Consider the following 25,311-nt stretch of genomic DNA (forward strand, 5'->3'; position numbering starts at 1 on the left):
TATGCCCCAATCGGGCGTTCGTTACACAGTGTCAAGAAAACAGAGTTCTTTAAATAGCACGCATGCACAAGGATCGAGTAAGCTTCATGTTGCAAAGTGCTTATCATTTCATTCAGTTAGAGTCAGGACAGTGAATGAGTTACTGCATGCTATATACAGGGGATAGATTACGAAGGAATGAATACAGATATAGAAATATAGAGGGACAAGTGAATGGGATAAGTGAACACAAGGAAGAGCACGTCGAGTTGTTTGTAGGAGTACAGTGTAGTTTTAGAAAACAAGATCAATTGTGAACATGTTAGTACTCCCTCAGTATAAGAAAAAAACAGTTGTAAAAGCCGATGGGTGAGTAAATGGATAATAAATGAAAGAGAAGGTAAATTATTGGAGGAGAAGGGGGAGGATAAGTAGGTGGATGGACACATGGATGGATGAATGAATGAATGAAAAAATGTCATTTGTTTCAAATGAACGTGCTCATCTATCAGTTACTGATAGTTTATTATTGAGAGGATATTGTAAATAACACCTGGATATGCACGACTGAGAGATATGCCATCTGACAATCTATTAAGCCAGTTCCTCACCCATTAAAAGACAACATCTTAGTTTTAATCAACACAAAAAACATAATGATCAGTAGGTATTCGTATAAACGTGATAAAGGAACAATCACTTTTAGTTCGAGGTTTACTAGTGGCGTTTATCCTTACATAAACTTCTTATAACGATTAATGGTTACTTATAGATACAGTTAAGCCCAATGACAAATGACCAACATGATAAATTGGAATAATAGATTACTGCGCTTGATTAACCAATCGTGAGGGGAATAATTCTACAAACACGTATTATCCCTTCAGAAGTAACCCTGACCGCAGCCAGTGTTGATTGAAGACCGTCTAGTGTGGTTAGTACACACGATATTTTTCAAAGTTAATTCACATGGGTCTTTAAAAGCCTAAATTTAAGTGGAAATTCATGACAACCTGAAGTGAATGTCTAACATGTCTAACAAGGGATATTATGAATTTTAATGTTTGTAATTACCGTAGTGACGTCAGTTGATTCATAGACTTATATTTGCTGTTTAATTTGGATGAAGACGAATTGGTCTTTTTTCGTGATAGAAAATTCATTTTAAGCGACGAAATAAGGTCCATCTTTTATTTGACGCAGGACGAGTGTTTATAGTATCGAGAAAAAAGGAGAGACACAATTCATTGAGTTAATCCAAGATTTGTTGAAACCAAAGGAACCGTCAGCATCACACTCGACTGAACAGGGTGCCAAAGTACTCTTCGGCTAGGACAGATACTTGCATGGCGAATATCAAGTATTCCTATGTTTTCTGGGGCCTTTTTGGCGTGTTTATTCTAGCTCTATGGATTGCTTTGTATGTAGGCTGTGTCATCCCCATCGAAAAGAGCGAAACATTTAGAGCTACACAGTGTAAAACTATTTACAGTAGAGATGTGGGTCACCAAAAGTGTCCATGTACGTCGAGTTCTGATGACGGATGTGGCAAGTCTTATTCATGTTTACAGATCTTTGTGAGCTTCACAGTACAGTACCATAACACTTCCACGCCTCAGGCTAGACGAGGATTACTTCACTTTGCAGAAAACATTCTCCATAGTAATGTAAGTATTGGAAATTTTTTCAGTCCTAAATGTTCATTCTTTGTCATCGTAACTAAATCGTTTCTCAGTTCCAAGATATCGATCGATCGATGATATCTTAACAGGTATTGCTTTATTGATATACACCCAGGCAAACGTTATAATAAGAAGTCGATAGGATTGAATAATTAAATAAAAATTATGAAGGATTACAGTTAAGGGGTTGGAATAATAGACAGCATCTTCAGATAACGAGTAAACAATCGAAAATCTTATGGATTAATATCGAAGGTTCCTCTGCTATTTTGAATACTTTGGTTCATCAGTTTTGATTCAATTAACAACCATCACGAAAATCGCGTGAGGGAAATTCAATCATCGATTCTAATCTACAGTTTATACATAAGTAATTAATGTTATATATAAAAACTCTAATACACCACCAGTTGTATAACCTTTATTGTGTTTGAGACGTTGTTCATAGTAGTAAGCAACTTTGAAACAGCAGTAGTTGAGGTAGTACCTGAACACACTGCAGTTACGGTTTCGAGGGAAATAAACATTTTGACGAGTGTTAATCGTTTATTTTTTATTTGTTGCAGTGTTCTTACGAGCCCTTCTGTGAATCGAGCCAGGATCTTATAGATATCGAACTACTTTCGTATTTCTACAAAAGAGGCAAAAATGGAACCGTTTTTTCTTGCTATTACAACGAAGAAAATGAGACTCAAATCATTGAAGTTAACTATAACGGACGTAGACTTGCCATTCTTTTGCCATTTGCTGCTGTTTTTATTGTATCAATCTTAGTGGTTTCAGTGCTTTTATGGCGTCGTGGTTGTGGTTGTAACAGAAAACGGAGGCCATCCAGACTTAGTTTTGTTACTGCAACAGATGAATTTTAAGTATGTATTACTCATGAGACACCACAAAAGCCATTAACAAACGGATCTATTTCCCGTACGTCAACGCCAGCCATGAGGCTGTTAATAGAAACATTAAGTTCAAAATATGACTAATCTTCCATTACTTTACCCTAAATAATTACCAACCCTGTCTTTTGTCGCACTTAGAGCGATAAAACAAAAATCATATAAAAGTATCTTCTGGACACAGGAAAAAAGGTCCTGTCGGATTTCCTGAAAACGCGTCTACCAAAATCATTCTTCCAACGGAAATCGATTGACAAGAGTTGTACTAATAGTTCGTAACTTAATCACGATGAAAATATACCATTCATTTATTTACGTCATTGCACCATTGAAACAGGATCTGCTGTTCGATGTAGGGCATATACAGGCATATACATATATCTATAGCCTAGGAGCAGGTGTGAAATCTGGAAAGAAATTGCTAGAATGAAGTAATGAGAAATGGTTTCAAAATAATGACTAGACTAACAAGTCTGGGGGGCAATGAAACCCGCCTAAAGGATTTGTTATCAAAATCATCTTTTTCATTAATGATAGAACGTTTGCATGATGGCGTCATGTCACTTCCTCTACCAAAATGCTTCACTAATTTTTTTTCATATTATTAAAATTTGTACTCCCATTCAAATAACAGGCTTGTTTCCTATATTTATGCATTTGTGTAAACTGTAAGTAGTAAAATGTGCATAATTAATGTAAACGGACTAATTTTTTAAATTCTATCTTCTTTTTATCATCACACCTGTGTTGAGGGAAACTTAGCTTTCACTGAAGCCCCAGCGCCGAGTTGCCCCAGAGTACACGCTTTACGTTGGGTTCCCTTTGGTATAAATTTACCGCGTTCGCCCTGAAGACTAGTAAGCTTTAAATAATGGTTTGATGAATTTCGAAAATTCCAGTAAAGAATTAAAATTAATTGTAAAGTTTTTTTCTGTGTTATATCAGCGAAAGGAAGTGAAAATGAATAAATTTGACATCATAGCGAAGTAATTCAAATTTTATCGTCCTTGTCATAGCTTTATATCTGCGTCACTCAAGGCCATAAGGGTTTTACTTTTAATTATTGATTATTATTAGCCTAAAAACAGAGAAAAACAATTGCAAATAAGACAAAAGGACAAATAAACGGTAGTGGCTACCTATTTTAAGAACAGTCAATATAAAAACCTAAATTTCACTTAATTTTTGTATCGGAAGTCACCGTAGTGTAGCGGTTATCACGTGTGCCTCACACGCACAAGGTCCCCGGTTCGATCCCGGGCGGTGACACTTTTCTTTTTTCTTCCTTATTTGAAACAAGTTTGTCTATTTTGGAAAATATAATACTGAAATGATAATATTAAAAAAGCCTTTAAAAGTTAATTTGATTTTTATAATATTTTATTTTTAATTATAAAATTCATGACTAGTTTTTCCAGACGCTTCAACGTTTTCCCAAAAGTCATTCTCAAGGACATTTTATATCTTAAACAATACATTCTGGTTAAAGTCTTTTTATTAAAGGAAAAACTTCATTACAAGTTAATTAATTTAAAAAACGATCAATACATTGTCTCATATGATTAGATATCTTTAAGAGTCAGCTTGTCTTCTGTGTGGAATGTGTTTCCTATCCTTGCTCGCAGTCTTCTTCCTTCTCTTACTTAGGTATTTTTCTAGTTTACCAGAAGACTTCAACTTCTTATATTTTTCTGCTAATTCTAATTTCTTTCGTTCGGCTATGGAAAAAAAAAAGGAAAAAGGAAATAAATTATAAAAAATTAAATTATTTATTATTTATCATTGATCAAAAGTTAGGCAAATAATGTGATGGCCTCATGCTCCTTCAGGTGGGAGGAGCAATAATGATAATGATTGATAAATAATAATCAAATTAAAAATAACACAGATGCAAAAGTGTAACATAATATCAATTTTTAGGAATCTTACATTTTTTCAAGTAAAAGGGTTTTTTCCCCTGCTTCACAAGTTCCATTTCTTCTTTCTTTCTCTTCCTTCTCTCCTCATCTTTCATTTTCTTTTTCTTCTTGGACTCTTCTTGTTGTTTCTGAAGGTTATAATATAATTGTCATCCAAAAAAACTTGCTTCGATTTTAATTGCTCTTAAAAATCCCTTACCATTCTTTTTAACAGCATCTTAAGTGTCTCTTTTCTTTCAGCATTTTTTGTCTTCATCAATTCTTTTTCTATTTCCTTTAATGAAAAATATTATCTATAAGTGGCATAGAGCACATAATGCTAATACAAAGCAACTGAATGCCAATAAGAGGACATACATATTTTTCATACTATGAGGATTTGAAGCAGGCTCCTTTTTTTCTCAGTCAAATTTTTGCAGGTTACAAAACTGGGGGCATTTTATATTTATGATGTAAAGGGGGGGGGGGGGGGGTAATATTAGTTTTGTAAAGAAGAGGGCTAAAAATATAGTGATTTAAGAACCTAGAATCCACATAGCCCTCTCCCCTACAGAAATAATAAACAGTCCTACCTTCTTTTCATTTGCTTTCATTTCATCTACAAAGCCGTAAGCTTTGCTGAACATTTCTTCATTTAATTGTCCTGACAGGTCATCAAACCTTGGATCCCTGGCAACCTAGAAATTAACCATTATTTTGTCTTTAGTAGGAGTAAACAAGGGAGATGTACAGTGTAATTAAGTAAAGCTTTTGAATGAAGAATCCATATTATAAGAAATAGCAACATATTCAACAACTCTTTACCAATCACATGCTGGATCCACATTTTATTTTAGTACCTTTTTCTTTACTGCAACAACTTGTCGTATTCTTGAAACTTTCTGTTTTGATGAAATCTCTAGAGGACTACAATGAAATATTAATGATCAATCATTAATTTGTGATGATAATAAATTACATGAAGATTTTTGTAATGGTTGAATCTCAAGACCAGGTCATATACATACTTGTTTTTGCTTTTCTTTTTTGTTTTGCTTGAAGTTTTTTCTGTGTTTTTTCTGTCTTCAACAAAACCATGGATGGCTTCATTATATCTGTAATATGGACGGTAAAAGTCAATTAAATTTTAAATAAATTGATTTCAAAAGTAAGTAAATGGTTAGGTGTTATTTACCTTTTAGATCCTACTTTATTTCTCAAGTCTTGTAATTCACAGAATGGAATCTGTGACAACTCTATAATAATGATTGATAAGGTTAAATTTCTTTTTAAACATCTTTCACGCAAAACGACTCAACATTGTTTGAATTCTTTTATACATATAAGTGTAGATATTTCTGTTATCTATACAAGAAGACCTTACCTGTCCTCAGATGACTCTAAAAAGGAAAACAAAAGAAAGCAATGGTTAGATCTATAGGCCTACATTTCAAAATTACCATGAATTCTATTTTGTAATGTACCATGTGCATGATCACTACTGATCATAACTTACTAGTTTGTCGTCATCCTCGTTGGCTTTCACAGCTCTTTCCTCTATATCACTTTCTTCACTACTTGACGAACTCCCATCCCTATCCATAGCTAAAATCCTATCCTCTACAGACGTTTAATATTGAAAACTGTTTAAATATCAGTCAGACAACAGTGTGTGGATGGACGCCATTTTGTTTAAAGGTATGAAACTGCTGGTCAAACAGACAGTCAACTCATCATAATTTGGCGCGGAACTTAAAGTCCCTGGGCACGAGTATGGTTTTGAGTATGGTTTTGAGTAGAGTGTTCTTGAAACATGGACGCTTTTATGAAAGCATTTAAATACTATAAACAACGAAAACCACCCCCTGATTTATCCCACGTCATAGACTTCGAAACACCAGACAAATATAAAGATATGGTAAGACTTTAGAAGATAGAATAAAATGAATGAAAATGAGTCAATCATATTGATGTTGCATGTTTTTGTACTAGGTTGTGCCTGTGTCTGTAAGCTCATTAGATGATGATAGAAGGTTGTCAAGTCTTGGACTGAGAAGTGGCTCTGAATGGGAAATATTTTCTGTCAAGGACAGTCCTGGTAAGTATTGCTGGTTTTCAATCATTCCCAAGAAAATGAAATAACAAAAGACAAGGTGGCCATGTTGGATGATATGACAAAAGAGACTAATGACGGATCTTTTTTCAAATTCATCCAACATGGTGGCTGTGAAAACCATCAATACCACATACACAGGAAACCCAACACACCATTATCACTCTAGTCTTTGCAGCCTTCTAATGTTTTTTAACTATAGTATAGAACATCTTGACACTACTAGTGTTCTTGTGCCTAATTCAATGTGTCCCATTCATTTTCTAATGGCCATTTTCTTCACAGTCCTCCAGAAACAGTTCCAACCCCCCTTTCTTTACCTCGCTCATATATATATCAACCTCTCATTTATGATGCATAAAGCATAAACCTTGAATACAATGTGAATTCAATAACATTTATATCTTGTTTTATTCAGGGTTTTTTTTCATCAAGAATCCATTTTTACCCGGTGTGCAGTGGGATTTGGTTACAAGGTGTTTGGAGGTTTATTTATGCAAACCAAACATATCCAACCTTGATGCCCACATGGAAATCAAAACCAGCATCTGGGATAGCAGTCAGGACAGGTGAGACATTGCAGCTTTGTCGTTTATAGCCAAAACTAGCTTTTCTTGGTTCCTTTGCAGAAAGGGAAGGCAGAGAAAGGAAATGCTGCCATATTTAGCTTTACAGCAAAAGCTGAATCATACCTTACCATGTATGTTGGGGACCCTGCCAACCAACTTATCTTTGAATTTTTGTTTCATCAGCTTAGACAAAAAGTCGCCTCTATATAAACTACGTTGGGTTACTATTGGATACCATTACAACTGGGATACTAAGGTACGAACACTTTGCTATTATAAATTTCTTCATTTCCTTTTAAACCACAACTTTTCTAAAAGTTAACTATGATACCAAGTTTTTAAATGTATGTTGTTGGTTTTGTAGACCTACAGCCCAGACAACAAGTCAGACTTTCCTCAAGACTTAGACCAATTGTTTGTTAGAATTGCAAATACATTAGGATATGAAAAGTAAGTTAAAATGTTTTATTGAAAAAAAAAAGAAAGAAGGAAGAAAGGAAGGACGGAAGGAAGGAGTGGGAAATAAATGGATGGGTGGATAGATGGTTGGATGAATAAATGGATGGATGGATGGATGGATAAATGAATCAATCCATCAATCAATCAATATATCAATTATTAATCAATCAATCAATTATAGATTGATTAAGTGATTGGTTGTTTGCAGATTTTCACCTGAGGCTGGTATAATCAACTACTATCACCTGGACTCAACACTTGCAGGCCATACAGATCACTCAGAGTTTGACTTGGAAGCTCCACTTTTCTCTCTCAGGTATGTCTAAATATATTGCACTATTACAATTACCTTTCTAGTGCAATAGCCACTCATCAGGTGACTTTGAATGCAGGTTGCATGTTGTCTACATGTATACTATAATCCATTCAATTTTTATTGATAATGTAGATGAAAATAGTCTTCATTTACATTGTAAATATCATTTTAAAAAGCATCTTCAAATTAAACGCACTTCAGTTAAATTCAAAACATCACGTCACCACCGTCATCAAATCACAAAATATAAGTTATAAATAAATTGTAATTTCTCAAGCTTACATAAATCTTTTTTGGCCCCTATCATTCTCTATCATCTGGCCACGAAACAAGTCGTAATTGTTTCATTTTCCCTATCCAGTCTTGGCCAATCAGCAATCTTTCTTCTTGGCGGGAAAAGTCGCGACGACGCGCCTGTTCCTATGTACATGCGCAGTGGAGACATAATGGTTATGGCGGGAAAATCAAGGTTAGCGTATCACGCTGTACCACGTGTTTTATCTCCGCCCAGTGATCAGAAGTCGATTCCTTCTTGCTTGAAACCACCGTGTTTTGACCAGAGTCAACATAAACTACTCTCTTGTCCATCAAAGGCCATGGACACAATTTCAACGAATGAACAATCTGAACACAAAACAGTGCGAAGAGAAGCAGGCGAACTGTTAACTAAAAGGAAGAATCTTGATGGTGAAGAATGTGCTTCAGGTGTGAGCTTATCTCTCGAGAAAACAGAAACTGATCTAATCTTGCAGTACTTGTCCTGTTCAAGAATAAACATCAATATCAGACAGGTACTTCGAACTGGTCAAAGCTTCCCAGTAGATCGAATTACGTAGCTTGTTAGTGTATTCTATGCCGATTTGGGTCGCATCAGTACTGCCGCAATTTCGATGACAATTTCCAGAAAACGCGCCTTAAAATCCTATGGGTATCTGGTCGTTCCGATCCGGGAAATAATAATATTTAAGTTGTATTTATGAGGTGTAGTTAGAGATGGTTGGCGAAGGAGCGCGATCGAGGCCTGATGTATCACCTGGCACGAATTAGATACGCCAGGTCATTTTATGAGGCTCCAACTTCAAGTGCATTGCAATAACTGATTGAACTACGAATCATAGTGGTAACTGCGTCTCGTATTGTTTTCATCTTTTATTTCTTCCAAAGGTATAAAGTGAGATTTTTACGAGTCTAGCCGAGTTTGGGGGAAATTTGTCTGTAAATATATCTTTTAATCTTACAGCACAGTTCTTTACACAAGTAGTTTGAGATAAAAATACATGCAGTTAATAATAAATCGTTCAATGAATTGATTATCGCCCCACATCAATATTGACAGTGGCGTCATCTATTTTGCTTACATTTTTCGGTATTTGAGATGATTTTTTTTCTACTTTAACCCTTCTTCGAATCCATTGCGCCTTCAGCTCTGACTGATAAAGGATTTTAGCGGAGATGGTGAAGGCTACCAGTATGATGAAGCCGACAAAGATGATGATTAGAGGGAGGAACAATGGATGATCCTTAAGCCTAGTAAAGGTACCTTTTTGCGGTGGATCTTGTATGGACTTCATCTTATTGTGTTGATCATCTGTGTTTTCTGATTCAATGCGACTTATTCTGCTGCGAAAAACATTTGTATCCTCGTCTCTTCGATTTCGGTTCAAGACTTGTTGATTTGGTTCTTCACGCTTTTCATGCATATTAGATTTTGGATCTTTTTCAACGTTTTCTTCCCAAGTTTTCTTGTCACATTCTGGTGGTGACTGCCATCCTTCATTACACACGCATAAACCTTTCAAAGTACACTTTCCACGTTCTGTGGAGCAATGTGTTTCACAAACTTCGTAATTTGCTATAGTTTCCTCTGTCATACATGTGCCGTCCGCACAGACGCCTCTATTCAAACCAGACCCACAAAACGTTTCCTCGTCGGCGAACCTGTCTGGTGGACAAGCACTCGACAAACCTGTGCAGATTTCGCTCACATCACAATCATCCACAGCTTCTCGACAAACTGTCCCATTGAGAAGAATGTTTCCATCCTTACAGCAAGCTCCTTCTGCACATGGAAGACTATTTACATATGGTAGAGTCACGATAACGCCTATTGCGATAAGGAAAGAAAACCTCATTATTTAGAGCTTCAGTTGATTCACATTCTGCCGCTTTTTTTTTTCTTTTTTCTTATTTTTTCTTTTTTGTCAACTTATTTCAAACAATCACGTATGACGCTCACGTCAAATGAAATTGATCTATGACGTAATCAAATAACCGTACGCGCGTGCCGTGCGCATGCGTAATTCAAACGAATTAATTTTTGGTTTACAAAACACGTGCGCGTTTCCATGGTGCTATTCTCTATAATATTCCAGAATATTTGAAAAACGCTTGTCGCATCTCTTTAATTTTTCAGCGCGCGCAGTGTATCAAAACGATCAACCAATCAAAGCAAAGAAGCAAAATACTTCCACGATGCAATATTGGGATTGAGAAAAAAGTCATGCGATTTTAACTCAAGTGATTTTAACTCACTTACACTAAACGAAACTACAACCCATTTGGATATGTTTGTTAATATTATTATTGTGACCCTCACAGTTCTTATTTTTATACATTATATCAATCATGATTTGTTGCGTTTTGATATGTCTTAGTTTTGAAACGTACATATTATACTTATTTATTTTGGTGCAAGTTTGATAAATAAATAGATTATTAACAGTGTTGTATTTGTTATCAACTTGCCTTGCATGTGGTCTCTAGTTTGCGAGTGTTCGTGTCACAGATAATAGTATCATATCTATTTATTTTAATTTATTTTATCTAAAGTGCGTCCTGTAGGGAAGTAGTGCCTAGCATGGGACTTAGAATCACGTTCGCGCTCTCGTCGTCATTCACGTATACATGTACATCATTATAGCTATTACCCAATAAAGTTGAATATTGTCAATAGTGTAATATGCACCTTTGCTAAAGATAGTGTGCCTGCTAGTCTCGTGTGCACGTTTTATTTTAGCTCGGCATATTTTAAGTTTTGGATTATTTCTTAAAGTAAACCTTAATAATGTTTTGATTCTAGCTGTTCTTTTCTTGGCATGTGTCTTTTGTTCTTGATTCAATGGTCTTTTTCAAACAACGAAGTCTCTCTTCTCTGTGTCTTCTTTTCATTTCGCGATAACTACTTGAAAAAGCCTCATAAAAGTCGTTTATCATCGCCCTTGCTTCTTGGATTCTTTGAATTCGTTGAAGTTCTTAAAACGAACAAAATCATGAGTTTTGTGTTGGAGTAAAAAGGTCTTGGCTAAGAGTTTGTTGACAGCGCGCACCGTTTATCATCACATCATGTTGTAAATATATTTTAGTCTTACCTTGCGCACGTGGTTGTACAGAGTGTTTTCGTCGTAAAAGAAGCGCATAAGTTAGTCCAGACATGACTGCGCCAATAAGTGCTAGACCAATGTACTTGTAAAGATATTGAAAATACTTGGAGCTTGGGTCAAATATCATGGATGACATTTCCTCTGCTGCGCTCTCTTCAGATACCTGTAACACATAATGACAACATGAATATCTGCTTCACCTCTGCTCTACCCCCTTGGTATCTTAATAAGTCTTAATAAGTCTTCTAACCCAATCTCCTCCCCTCCCCTGACAGATTCCTTTCACCTCAATCAAACTGATGAAAAAATAGTATAGTATATTTATAGCATAAGAAAAGCGACTTGACTTACGCCTGGTTGCTTGAGGTTTCCTTCGATAATTCTGCTAATTTCGTCTTTGTTAAACTTTAAATAGTTGTTAAAACATTTGCGTAGCTTGTCAGTTTTTCGCTCTAATGCGACTCCATATACACTTTCATACGGTAACAACTGCCTGGTGATCGGGGGGCCACCAAACTGCGATGCAGAGAAGAGCTCTGGGTGAGATGTAGCAATATACTGTGTCTACCAGAATCCCCTGTATTTCCTCTGATATGAGAGCATCGTTCAGGTCCTTGTAGCTGTAATACTCTGATTCTAGGAACAGCGTAATAATTCAAAATCAGTGGAAGTGATTAAAATAACTGCATAATTTAATACTTTCTTGATTTGTTGGGGGGGGGGGGGGTGCGTGTGACGTCATAGCCGCCGTATTTGGTATCAGTCCCTAGAGAGTTCTGATAATAGAGATGGCAGCCATATTGGTGTACATGACAAAGTTATTGTCAAAGGAACACCAAAATGGCGGCTGTGACGTCATGTGAAAACGCTTTATTGGATCCTATAGTTATGTCAACCAACATGGCGGCCATGTCGTTTTTGTTGAGTTATCCTTATTCAATTTGCTATTAAAGCTTTTGTAACAGTAGTTATTTTAAGACCTGGTCAAGTGAATCCCAAGTGCATTAAATATTTATCTTTTAAATTTTTGAAAGAAATCTTCTCACCAGTATTGACCAGTGCGTTTCTTCTGACTGCGATGCTATACTCAAATGACCGTGTTATTGCTCCAACCTGTCAAACAGATAAGGATATTATTGATAAATATTTATTGTTGCTGCTGTTGTTGCCGTTGCTGCTGTAACTATCATTGTTGGTTGTTGTTGGTGTTGTTGTTTCGTCAGTTGTCATTGCTTTTGATGTTATGTTTTTTTTACTGCCAATTGTTGAGGTTGTTGATAGTTTCCTGACATACCTTGGTCATATATAGAGTCTTTTTACTCGCCATAATAGTCGTCACCACAAAATCACTACTCAAGTTTGCTGTTATAAGAGATATCAATATGAATCCAGACAGCATGTTAACTAAAGTCAGAATACGCGCCCAGAAGGATTTGGGAGCGCGGTCTCCATAACTGAAATACACCAAGATAAAAGACACATCTGAATATATATCCTATGACTCTACTCTTTAATTAACCCCTCCCCCACCCACTGATAGTCAAAATACTACTTTCCTCCCTCCCCCCACTGGTAGACCAAATACTACTTATCCCTCCCCCCACTGATAGGCAAAATACTACTTACCCCCTCCCCCACTGATAGGCAAAATACTACTTACCCCCTCCCCCACTGATAGGCAAAATACTACTTATCCCTCCAACCCTGATAGGCAAAATACTACTTACCCCCTCCCCCACTGATAGGCAAAATACTACTTATCCCTCCAACCCTGATAGGCAAAATACTACTGCCCCCGACACACACACACATACACTGATAGACCAAATACTACTTACCCCCTCCCCCAATGATAGACCAAATACTACTTATCCCTCCCCCACTGATAGACCAAATACTACTTACCCCCTCCCCCAATGATAGACCAAATACTACTTATCCCTCCCCCACTGATAGACCAAATACTACTTACCCCCTCCCCCACTGATAGGCAAAATACTACTTACCCCCTCCCCCCACTGGTAGACCAAATACTACTTACCCCCTCCCCCACTGATAGACCAAATACTACTCACCCAACTGTAGTGATGCTTATAAATGCCAACCAACAGCCTTCGTAGGAACCTTTGATGAAAGGTCGCGGGAAATGCTCAGGGTTTTGATTAGAGTCCTGTAGATGAGTAAAACATCCCTTTGATCAAAGAACGGGCCGGGGTCGAATGTTTGTTCAGATACATGCTCCTTAGTGCGAGTAACGACCACTTACTTATTTTGTTCATGTGCTTTAATACATACCAACAACCATGTAAGCACACCAGCCAAGAGTACCATCACAAGCATCATTACGAACAAAGGCCAGCTTTCACTGGTTGATTTGAACATAACAGATGTCATTTCCTGGGTCAGCGTGATGAACGATATACCAGGTGACGTCACTACGCTCAAATACCCGTAGTCTTCATGAGTTGTTTTACCGTAGAATCCATACACAGGGAACATAAGATCGGTATTCGGAACTAAAACTTGCGTTGCGTTTGACTTTTGTGCATTGTTACCTTGACCATCGTGAATAAGGTTGATGTCTGTTTGTCCATGACCGTTATAACAGTTACCGCAGCACCAAGTGACCAGGGGCTCAAGTATACGGGGAATCAAGCCAGAAGTAGTGGACTGGTTGTGAGTGACGTAAGGTTCCATCATGTACCATGATGTTGTCAATTCCTTCGAACATCGACAGGTTTCTAAAGGTGAAATGGATATTGAATGCATGTAAAAATATATAGGAGAAAAGCAACCGAAATGGTCTTAGAAGAAGACGTAGGTGTGAGATTAGTTTCATTGGTTCGATCGGTTTTCTTTAAAATTTGTCTTTGTCAAAGCTTCGAGGAGGCGGACCGGTAACAAGCACATCCCACAAAGAATTGCGTCTAAAAGTTTAACATAGATTTCCCTAGATTCTATCCCAGAATCCCATGCGCCACGAATTCCTTCTCAATCCCCCTCGACATCAAAGAGAATTGCAGTATTGTCATTACCTGCATAAACTGATTGGCTGATGACTCCATCTCCTTTTATGGTAAACCCAAGCACTTGTATTTGATATACTGCATAGTTATCCAGGTCTTCTATCATCGTCGATAAAGACTGGGACTGTACAGTGTAATTTACCTGTATCCCACTCCACTCTTCATCCTGCATCATCACTTTCTTGTACAAAACACGGTAACCGCGCAAAATACCGTGAACAAACCCGTGAGGGATTGGGTGCCAGGATACGTTGATTGACCTATGACTTGTGAAGTTCATTGCCGTGACATTGACAGGAGATTTACTTGGAACTAAATAGGATAGGTACGAAAGACACATGCTAGAATACAAGCCTTACTGGGTACTAAATATGGAAGGTACAAAATCGCATGATTGAGAGGAGCCTTAGAGGGATCTAAATAAGATAGGTACAAAAGACACATGCTTGAACAGGAGCCTTACTGGGTACCAATTATAGAAGGTACAGAATCACATGGACTCACCATACTCATCGGTTACTGCATACTTGACTGTAGTAGCTGTACCATTCCCCACAGATGTAAACCCAAACATCCAGACCGAATAGTTAGTATAAGGCTCCAAGTCTGTCAGTTGGTATGACGTCATGTTTGGTAGGAACTTCATAGTGTGGTTTATTCCTGTCCAAAAGTCGATTGTTTTCTTGTAAAACATTATGTATCCTCGTAATATTCCATGAATAAAGGGTTTTGGGATTGCTTTCCAAGATACGTTCAGGGTGGAATAACTTGTTTGAACTACTGTCATGTTCTGAGGCGGTTTGCTAGGAGCTGATTAAAAAATACGAGAAAATATAGTCAGTGTACTTACTATCTTCATGTGTCCTGACCATAACTAAGCTACTTTGCACCCCTATCTCTACAGTAGCTCCCCTAACAGTGATGTTGTAGTCAGTGTACTTACTATCTTCATGTGTCCTGACCATAACTGGGCTACTTTCCACCCCTATCTCTACAGTAGCTCCCCTAACAGTGATGTTGTAGTCAGTGTACTTCTCTAGACCCGTCAGTTCGATAGTCAGCTGTGTAGCAGGAACGATCTTTAATAAACTCGTCACGTTCTTTCCCTCGTCATCCAGTTCGGTATACTTGATCAGATATGATGTCAGTATTCCTGCAACCAGAGGCGGAGGAATGGCCAACCATGTCACGTTGATTGACGTGGAGCTGGTGTTGAAGACCATGACATCTGGAGGTGGTATCTGTGGCTCTAGAAAAGATAATGACCCGTCAAGTACCATACTATATCCGATGATCATAATATGTGACCATGTAGTGGTCAACCATAGCTATGACATGAACAGGTTCTTCTCGTTATCATCGCTATTTCCTCCACTCCTATCTACAGGCCTACACCTGTTGTTATCGTGGTATAGTGAGATTCTGGCGAGGCCAACAGCGGGCCCAGCTGCCTCTCGTTTGAGTTGATCCTTTTTAAATAACCATATCTTTTGCTATAGACTGACGTACCTTCATCGTTTGTTCTTATATAAATTGCTGGACTCCAATGACCAACACCTATTCTTGTATACCCAGCGATACCTATACTGTACAGGGTGTACGGGAAAAGACCGTATATCGTATAGTTTTCTTGCCCTGGTTGCACAAGAGCGGTGAACGTGGCACTGCTCACTGAACGTCGTTTACGCCGCGAAGATTGGGATGGAGCAAGATTGGTGATGTTGTACATGATATTATATCCCAGTAATACTCCGTTCCTCTCGTCCGCTGGTACTGGGTCCCACTTGACGAAAATGCTGCTTTTGCTTGTATTGAAGCCTTGTAGATTAAGAGGACCAAGATCAGGAACTGGAAAACACAAATGAAAAAAATTATTTATAATTTGTTTATTGCAACGCATTCTGGACTAGCTTCGTTACAAACAACACCTTATAAGGCATAACAAGTCCAGAATGCTTCACGTGACCTATGACTAGATAAAGTAAAGCCTACCATCTTCATCAGTTGTGCAGAATACTGGAGGACTAACTGGTCCAAATCCCTTGCTATTAAAGACTCGTACAGTTATTGTGTATTTAACATATTTATCCAACTCTGTAATATTCGTAGTCAATTCATCAGGGCAAAACACAAGATTCTCTACATCTCCTCTTTCATCTGTGCGATGATAAGTTAGTTGGTAACCTAGCAACACGCCGTGTTCATAGTAACTGTCATTGAGTGGTTGCCAAGAAACCTGGATACTTGTAGAACTTGTGTTCCACGCCGTAACCAATGTCGGAGGTCGACTGGGAACTAGGGACGAATTGAGAACGTTTACTATAAGATTTGAAAACAAGCAAGTAATCATCATGATACATAACATTGTCAACCACCAAGAGACAGTATAATCTCAAAGATTTAGGAAACGCTTCTTCGTTCCCTGTTTGAAGGTAGCGGCACTAAGGTTATCCTGCAAGGAATTATGGGAATAAGATATGGTTAAAGTCCCGCTATGTTCGTGTAAGAAATCCCACAATTCTAAGCGAAATGTTATTATTCCTCCCCCAAAAAACGTCGGCATGAAAAGAATTATGACATACTATCTTCGTCTGTCGTAGCAAACTCTTCATCGTACTCTCCTTCACCATATTTATTGAAGGCCAGTACTTTGATGACGTATGTGGTGTATATCTTCAGACCATTGATGTCAGTTACATTAGTTCCCTTTGGTACAGTTTTGTTGATCGTTACAGCAGACTGCAATAGCTCACGTACGATAACCTTATATCCTAATAGTACACCATGGTGGTAATGTTTATCGACTTCTCTCCAGCTTACTTGGATACTGGTAGAGCTTGTATTGTGGGCTTTGACTGGAAATGGTGGTAGGCCTGGAGCTGAATACAAGCAAGACTCTTTGTAAAAACATGGTGAGGTGAGGGGTATATAGCAAAACGATGCAAGGGAATGCAATCAATTATAATAGTACGAGATGGTGGTAGGCTTGAGGTTGATACTGGACTATTTGAAAAACACGGCACAAACGGTGATAGAATAAGCGTAGAACAACTGCGCTCATTTATCTACTTTGCATACCTTTACCATCAGTTTTAACGAGAAATGGTTGACTAATGACACCATGCCCCTTACGAGTATAAGCTGCTATAGATAGATTGTACACTGTGTATGGCCACAGACCGCCAAAATGAATCATATTTGTGTCGTTCTTGACATCACGGGTGCTCGGATGGAAGTTTGGTTCGTTGTCTGCTCCATTCAAGAAAATCCGGAAACCCAGAAGAACCCCAAGAACATTACGTTCGTTGGAGTCAAAATACCATTGAACCAAAATAGAATGAACACTGAGGTTGTAGCCAACTAGATGGGATGGAGCTACTATTGGAACTAGTACACAAGAATAAGGGATGTTAAAACGATGTGCCGTTTGTCGTCTATCTACTGTTTTGTCTGTGCCTGCCTGCCTGCCTGCCTGCCTGCCTGCCTGCCTGCCTGCCTGCCTGCCTGCCTGCCTGCCTGCCTGCCTGCCTGCCTGCCTGCCTGCCTGCCTGCCTGCCTGCCTGCCTGCCTGCCTGCCTGCTAAACTCATAAAAAAAATATGGTTGGCCTATCGTGTATCAACGCGTGTTAGTCTGTATTAGCCTTAGAATGCTGTTTGTTTGGTATTGCCTCAAAAACCCTATGGAGCCACCTTAATGTCATCCATTTACTCACCAGACTCTTCAGTCCTTGCTACTGTTTCACTCAAGTCATTTCTCGGTCCATCACCTATAATGGTGAACCCCTTGACCTGTACACCGTACAGATTGTAGATGCTCAGATTATGATACTCTTTCTCCCGCACGATGGATGGAACTGTCACGTTTTCCACCAGGTAACCAAAATACATGTCAAAAAACTCGATTTTGTATCCCAGGATGACGCCATTACGGTCATTATACGGGATACTTGACCACGTGACCTTCATACTGGTTTGACTGGTATTAAAGATTGTGATGTTCGATGGGTGGTTGTAAGGATCTGTGGAAACAAAACCTTGGCCTCAAAATATACCAAGATGCAATCCTGCAATCTTAAGATAGTGTGTAACTCAGAGAATTGATTTAAAGCGATGACAGTTTTATATGAAACCAGGATGGTGTAGCGGTCCACTCCCCTCTAACTCGTCTGGGCCCGGTTGTACGAAGCCTGGATAGCGCTATCCAGCGGATAAATCCTTATCCAGTGTATAAGTCGATGCTGTTATGCAATAAATTTATTCACTGGATAAGATTTATCGATTGGATAGTGCTATCCAGGCTTCGTACAACCGGGCCCTAGTGTCTCGGGTTTTGATCCTGGACTCGACATCAGAGTTCGTTAGATATCTCTCATGATTCATTCGACGGGTGGGTTTTTCTCCGGATTCTCCGCTTTTCCAAAAACTCCAACACTCTAAATCTGTGAGTTGTCATTCCCTATAGTTTTGATGAGGGCATTGATAAAATTTGAATGTCTTACTTACACCATTCTGATGTCCTAACTTGAACAGCGTTTGATGCCCCAGCACCCACAATGGTCCTACCGCTGACCTTGATCGTGTACCATGTGTACGGTCTCAAGCCTGTCGTTATGTTGTAATATGAATCGTTGATACCAAAATTCCTATTCCCTACTACCCAATCCACTTGGTAACCAATCGGAATGCCGTTCCATCCAGCACGTGGTATTGTTTGATTCCATTCTACAAATATGCTCACGTGACTTGTGTTGTAGGCGGACAGGATTATTGGCGGAATGCTTGGCTCTGGAATACAGGTATTGACCGATTATTGACGGGTTATAAACCGGTTATGAACCGGTTATTAAGGTATATATAAAGTATGACATGCATTCCTAGAGTAAATTGTATCTTTATTTCTGACCCTCTTGGAAGCTTATACCTAATAGTCCCTTTCACAGTTCCCTGGGCCATCTTGAAAGGTAGCCGTGCCTTTGCATCGAAGCGAGACGAACGGTGAGCTTGCAATGATAGAGGCCTTTTTTTAACACCTTGGACAATTATTCGCATGTCTCTATCACTGCAAGCTCACCGTTCGTCTCGTTTCGAAGCAAAGGCACGGCTACCTTTCAAGATGGCCCAGGGAACTGTGAAGGGTACTATTGTACTTTCTCAAGCGTAACGTAAAGATATGGATAGTATTAAAGGGAATTACGCGTGGTTGTGTTGCATACATACTGTCTTGATTTGTTCTGGTACATTTTGGTTCGCTGAAGAAACCACTGGCCTTGAAGCTCTCTATAGCCATGCGAATACAGTAATGAGTGAATGGTTTGAGACCTCCAACAATGGAAATACCAGTAGACAAGGTGTCAGCCCAAGTTGTCGTACCATTAGCTGTGCTGCTAATATTATAGACAAATCGGTGGTGTCTATAGTAACCGTTGTCATTGAATCCATCGGTGAATGTCTTCCAACCGACAACGATTTCCGTTGACTTTTTTCCTGGTCGTACGTTTACGTTAGTTGGAATGCTGCAAAAAACTGCACGCAATATGTTAGACCCACCAGGGTATCCACATGGTTCCTACAGGGTATTTACCACCACGTCGTATCGGTTATGGAACCATGTATGATGGGTTGCCTGTGACTCCTTAGTTAAGTTTATGGGCTCCCTGTGCTTAAGTACCGCATGTCTGAGCCCACGTTTCTTTTGCTTTCCGCCAATAAAAAAGGCCTCTGGATAAATCCAAACACTGTTTTCGGATTGGCTAACTATGAAAAATCGCTCAAACGGAGAACTGAAAATTAGCTGGGTCCAGGGTTTTGATTCACTCGTGGCCTTTGTTGCTTGACAGAAACTAAATGAAATGTAGGGTCTGGAAACTAGAATGACCGTGTCATTGTAGTTATATCAGAGACTGGGACGAGCTACTGTCACTTACAGTTATCATCCGATGAACACTCTACTATCTCGGTATTCTGACCACCGATTATTAAGTTCTCTAGGATCTCCTGCAGTTCAATGGCTGTAGTGTGTTTTAATTGGGTAAAGCTGATTTTTAGATTAGCTACCACGTTATGCCCACTAGGCATTCCTGCTATTCTCCTAAAATTAAAATTAAATGAATTACTGATGAATTATTGACACCACAGGCCTTATCTCTTTTTAAAACATCCTCCTCAAGTCCTACTTTGAGCTTCCATTCATTTCGAAACGGAAACAATTTTGAGCTAAATCTTTTTGAAATTTTCTCTAAAACACTACAACCGGTAATTACATCAAAGGGTTTTACGCAGAGGTCTTTACTTCTTGATGCAATCTGAAAGAATCAACGGCTGCCTCTGCATATGCGCATTGCCGTCGAACGTTTTTACGCATGCGTAAATTGTTACATCCGCTTTGCATTCCTGGAATTGTACTTAGGAGTTTTAAGAGTGATTGATTGGTACTTACTGGATTGAGACCAACTGAGTATTCGTATGATACTGCTTTCCATACATACCATCGACAAATGTTACCTAGAAAACCAAACACTTTTGATTAACACCAACGATAGAATATTTTTAAGGAATGGTCAATGCTTAGGTGTTCGTATTTCCAGTTCTCGATGCATGCGGGAGGTAGCTAAGCACGAAAGAAGCGTAAGAGTCGCACGAGGCGTAGCCGAGTGTAGCTGTAGCTTCTTGAGTGCGCTTAAGCAACCTCCCAAGTGCATCCAGAACTGGATATACGCACAACTAAGCATTGACAATTGCTTTTATGACATAACAAAACCATAAAAAATATTTGTTTATCAAAAAACAAAATCAAAAATCTTCATTAAATCTTTATTAAATCTTCATTACATAGCGCGCGCTATTCAATCACGTCAGCGTGCACCCTCCATTTCTGGATGCACGCTCGCCCATGCTAATTAACCAATCAGAGCGCGCGTCATATCGTGGCTTTGTTATAAATAGTCGATATGAAATATTACTACATGTATTCACCTTACAAGTAAAACTAAACCAACCATTATTATTATTTTATGATTCTTTTAAAATGCTGTCGTTTTTCAGTTCTTACATTATTGATTAGTTTTTGTTTTAACTCTTTGTATTCTGTAGAAGTTTGGGATCCGTATTTGGAATTCCATGTTAATCCAGGTATTCTCAGCGATAAAGAAAGATTGGTTTCTCCTCCATTATCTGAAAACAATATACATAGATATTAGGGAATAAGGATACATAGATATTAGGGAATAAATATACATAGATATTAGGGATTAGATATACATAATTAAGGATAAACATTATTTTATTAAGGACGGAACTAATATCTATTTCTCATTCATTCTATTTCATTCCCAACAATCTTTCAATTTTCAACCACTAGTCACCATTACCTTTTATCAAATCGATAAGGGGTGACAGATCTTCAATGGGAACCACCTTGTTCCAAATGGCCATCATGTCATACCATACCACCGGGTAAAACTCATAGCCAAGTCTGTATCTGTTTGGCGCAGTCTGGTTGTTTACTGTGCTAAAACATTCGTATCCCTTTTTAACAAGATAGCCATCCAAATAAACGTTCAGCTGATCCGGCGGTTTCCATGTGAACACCAAAAATTTCCAGCGGTTTCTTGACCAACCGAATAAACATCTACATTCGGTGGTTTGACCAATAACATGTACGCTCATAGTTGTATCTGGCTGGTAAAGCACTCTTACGCCTGGTCTATTTACTAGAATAATTAGAATCATGATATAGTTAAACATGTTGGTAACCGAATAGACCTTAACAGAGACACAAGGAAAAAACGGACAGACAGAAAAGAGAAGGCCAGACAGACAGACAGACAGACAGACAGACAGACGAGCTGCAGACGGGCGGAAGTGAGGGACGAGAACGGAAAGACTTAACAGATAGACAAGCATAATAAGAGAAAAAATAGCAAGACTCACTACAAGGATAGACAATTAAAGTAATTACCTTCCGAAACGTTCCCATAAGGCCCAAAGATTTCGCTTTGGGGGCTTTTCACTCCTTCTGGCATCTTTTTGTTTGTTATTTTAACAAGGAATGCCACAGTTAGTTGTTCAGTACAGGTGAAGGGATCAGTAAGGCAGGAACTCTGACTTGATTGCAGTCTTAAATCAACCCAAGTCGTTTCATTTCCGGTCAGGAAAATACCGTTATTAACAGGAGATTTGGATACTTCGACATTCCCATGGAGTTTAACTTTAACACTTGTAATAAGATCCTGGATTTGTGTCAACGTTTGATCGAAGTCCCAGAAATGGTTCGCTGTCATAAACTTCGCTTTCATCCCTGTGGAAGGAAATAGGACCAAGACATGCAAGACAACCGTTAGTCAACACACATTTCTCGACACGTATGCACTGTAAATGTCATTTTACAGCTCTAGCCTTTTAGATTTCCTTTTACTGATGTGCAGCGGTTCCTTTTATTTGTTGGGTCTATACTAGTCTCCATTAACGTGATCAAAGCTTAACACCAAAGGAGTCTCAAACATAACTTGGAAAGCCCAAAACAAGTTTTTTATTCAGGTTTCAAGAGCTGTTTTTTTTTACGTCATCAACTTTCCTCTAGGAAACTTATCCACAACTGAGGTTACCCATTCCTTCCCGTTCTCATGATCAAGGCTTGGTTGCGCAGTGTTTACCTTGGTATGTAACACATGAAGATTTTCTAAATAGAATCTGTGAAAAAATGACGTCAACACAGGTGTAAACATTAGTCCTGTTTTTCCCAATGATGCTATTTGACTATGTTATAATCTGCGTTGCCTGGCGATCTGCGGTGTTGGGAAGGAGAGAAATGAAGGGATCGACACCGCAGACCACCGAGGAACGCAGACTAGCTATGTCATTATTATGAAAAACCACAGTATATTGGCTTCCCTTCCACCTTGTCTCTCCTCTCACATTCCACTTACCAACTTTACTACTGACTCACCGTTAACACGTAGAACATTATAAGAACAAGCTTGTTTATTTGTCGTTTCATGTTGTGTAGTAGATGATCCAGCAATCAAAGTTTCGTTTTTGGATGAAAATATGGCTGCCTTGGAGAAAAGTTTCTATTAAACAGTACTGATAGTACTCACCCCTAACTCAATATTTTCAGTATTGATTCTACATAAGGTGAATAGTTGAATGGTAAAATATTTTGGAAATATCAAGGTTTATAGACCAATTTCAAAACTCGCACCGATGTGAGGCTTAAGTTGTGAACAAAGGGATCTGGCGTGACTCAAAGTAATTTGGCGTGATTCAAAAGTCACGAATCACGCCCGATTCCTTTGTTCACAACTTAAGCCTCACATCGGTGCGAGTTTTGAATTTGGTCTATACTTCCAATGTATTAATAAGACATTGTGATGTCTCCACTCTCCTTCCCCTTTCTCACCCCGCTCCTCCCTCCCCAAAGCGCCGCTGTGCAGACTACAGTCGCTCCAAAACCACCTTGTTTTAAGGTGGCTGACTACTTTTCAACATTCGATTTGAGCCCACGATGTGCGCGCGTTCAAAAACCGCTGAATAATGTTTACGATTTTATTGAAAAACTATACACGTTTTGAACTTCAACAGGGCAAAACCCTCAAATTTTGCACTGGACTCTAGACTTTTTTGTTATTTTTCAGAATAACAGGTAATATCCCATTATTTTTCAAAGTTTAAGCCGCACAATTCTGTTTATCAGAATAATGTAAAGAATCGTTCTGTTTGTTTTGTGCTCAATTTTTACATAACTTGTACACCGTAGAACCTGAACAAAAAAAGTTTTTCCATTGTCTACAATAGTTAATAAAACAACTTTTATCAGTATTTTATAAATATAGTGTACGTTACGTGTTCGGAGAAAATTACTCATGTTTCTTCCTTAGTTTCGGTTTTATGATTTTTATTTTGTACAGAGCTTGATTTTCGCTATTTTTCTTCCAAAATCGTACAAATGCATGTCATTCCGTAGTGATTATCTCGAAAACAAGCTCTGGAAACCCCATTTTTCTTTGCATTTTTAAAATTAGCATTAAATTTCAGGTTAAAAAAGTTTCAATTTTTCGTTGATTATTTACCGAAGTAGTCGGCACAAGAGTGCAGTAATCTGATATTTAGATAGCCACTATCAACATACATAGTTTTATTATTAGTAAGTTCAAAAATCACAAAAATATGAATTTTCAAAAATAGAAAATTACGTATGAAAATATTCGTTATAGCCCCATAGCCTACTATGTGGTCTCTCTTGCCTTCGGCAAAGGTTTTTCTACAAAATTCACGCTTTTCAAAATTTACTTCAAACTTCACCGTTTACTGAATTTAGTTCTTTTTCTGCTTTTAATACTAATTTAGAAATATCGTACAAAAGCTCATTAGTCTGTACAGTCCAAAACCTAAACGGCAAGGTAAAATTTCTGTCAAACTAAAACAAGTTTTGTTGATTATCTTCGCCATAACTCGACTATAAATAGTCCTGCACATAACCTAACAATCATGTATATCACTCTCCGATAACTCTAGACTTTTGTCAAGTTTTTTAAAACTATTTTAGAAATTACGATCAAGCATTACAGCTATCTGTTTCGATGTCATATCTATATAGAAACAATATATATAGAAAAGCTTTCACCATATCAAAAGGGAAGTTCTCTTACATTTGTCTAAAAGATTCAGCTTTTAAAGCTAAATATCAAGAGATTATTAGATTATTAAGGCTTCCCAAACCTAATTAATACAAATGTTCTAACTTTGGTGGGATTTTAATTCACTTACCTCTGGTTGAACCTACAGCATTGTATGTTCCAGGACTTGTATACCTCGATCCCCAATACAGTATCTGCTTACTTAAGTTAACCATGTTATTAATGCAGTTTTATTATTGTTAATAATACCTCCTTGCAGTTCAGAATTTAAAGGCGATTCATCCATTATTCATTCACAACCGCTATACACACACACGAAATTAAACAATATTTTACAATTAATTTTCAAATTTGCCCA

General features: G+C 38.1%; 4 protein-coding genes and 1 non-coding gene across 5 annotated transcripts; 3 read left to right on the forward strand and 2 right to left on the reverse strand.

The window, feature by feature from the left end:
- Positions 1-842: 842 nt before the first annotated feature.
- LOC116303836 (uncharacterized) lies at positions 843-3,483 on the forward strand. Its single transcript, XM_031713444.2, has 3 exons — positions 843-913; positions 1,183-1,646; positions 2,228-3,483. Exons 2-3 carry the CDS (start codon positions 1,326-1,328, stop codon positions 2,528-2,530), a joined length of 624 nt encoding a protein of 207 aa, XP_031569304.1. The 5' UTR covers positions 843-913; positions 1,183-1,325; the 3' UTR covers positions 2,531-3,483.
- Positions 3,484-3,753: 270 nt separating this feature from the next.
- Trnav-cac (transfer RNA valine (anticodon CAC)) lies at positions 3,754-3,826 on the forward strand. The gene has a single exon. It is a non-coding gene; the product is annotated as a tRNA-Val (tRNA).
- A 208-nt stretch (positions 3,827-4,034) lies between these two features.
- LOC116303821 (ribosomal RNA processing protein 36 homolog) lies at positions 4,035-6,144 on the reverse strand. The gene is made up of 9 exons (XM_031713424.1): positions 5,972-6,144; positions 5,840-5,855; positions 5,651-5,711; positions 5,484-5,570; positions 5,316-5,382; positions 5,049-5,153; positions 4,676-4,750; positions 4,487-4,604; positions 4,035-4,275 (listed from the first exon to the last, which is right to left on the reverse strand). Exons 1-9 carry the CDS (start codon positions 6,056-6,058, stop codon positions 4,130-4,132), a joined length of 762 nt encoding a protein of 253 aa, XP_031569284.1. The 5' UTR covers positions 6,059-6,144; the 3' UTR covers positions 4,035-4,129.
- An 85-nt stretch (positions 6,145-6,229) lies between these two features.
- LOC116303840 (nucleic acid dioxygenase ALKBH1-like) lies at positions 6,230-9,220 on the forward strand. The gene is made up of 7 exons (XM_031713447.2): positions 6,230-6,373; positions 6,448-6,553; positions 6,987-7,137; positions 7,321-7,393; positions 7,502-7,587; positions 7,805-7,912; positions 8,274-9,220. The coding sequence occupies exons 1-7, from the start codon at positions 6,269-6,271 to the stop codon at positions 8,746-8,748; spliced, it is 1,104 nt and encodes a 367-aa protein (XP_031569307.1). The 5' UTR covers positions 6,230-6,268; the 3' UTR covers positions 8,749-9,220.
- Positions 9,221-10,477: 1,257 nt separating this feature from the next.
- LOC116303839 (protein sidekick-1) lies at positions 10,478-20,509 on the reverse strand. The gene is made up of 19 exons (XM_031713446.2): positions 20,493-20,509; positions 20,244-20,407; positions 19,537-19,842; positions 18,823-19,104; positions 18,033-18,338; positions 17,397-17,705; positions 16,901-17,197; positions 16,311-16,613; positions 15,828-16,166; positions 15,262-15,567; positions 14,823-15,128; positions 14,328-14,630; positions 13,588-14,033; positions 13,368-13,462; positions 12,587-12,746; positions 12,339-12,405; positions 11,644-11,928; positions 11,281-11,455; positions 10,478-11,163 (listed from the first exon to the last, which is right to left on the reverse strand). The coding sequence occupies exons 1-17, from the start codon at positions 20,507-20,509 to the stop codon at positions 11,768-11,770; spliced, it is 4,167 nt and encodes a 1,388-aa protein (XP_031569306.2). The 3' UTR covers positions 10,478-11,163; positions 11,281-11,455; positions 11,644-11,767.
- Between the last annotated feature and the right edge of the window lie 4,802 nt (positions 20,510-25,311).

The sequence above is a fragment of the Actinia tenebrosa genome, unplaced genomic scaffold, assembly GCF_029948245.1.
Source record: "Actinia tenebrosa isolate PJP-AT-01 unplaced genomic scaffold, QUT_ActTen_1.0 PGA_scaffold8__29_contigs__length_14323225, whole genome shotgun sequence".
NCBI classification, from domain to species: Eukaryota; Metazoa; Cnidaria; class Anthozoa; order Actiniaria; family Actiniidae; genus Actinia; species Actinia tenebrosa.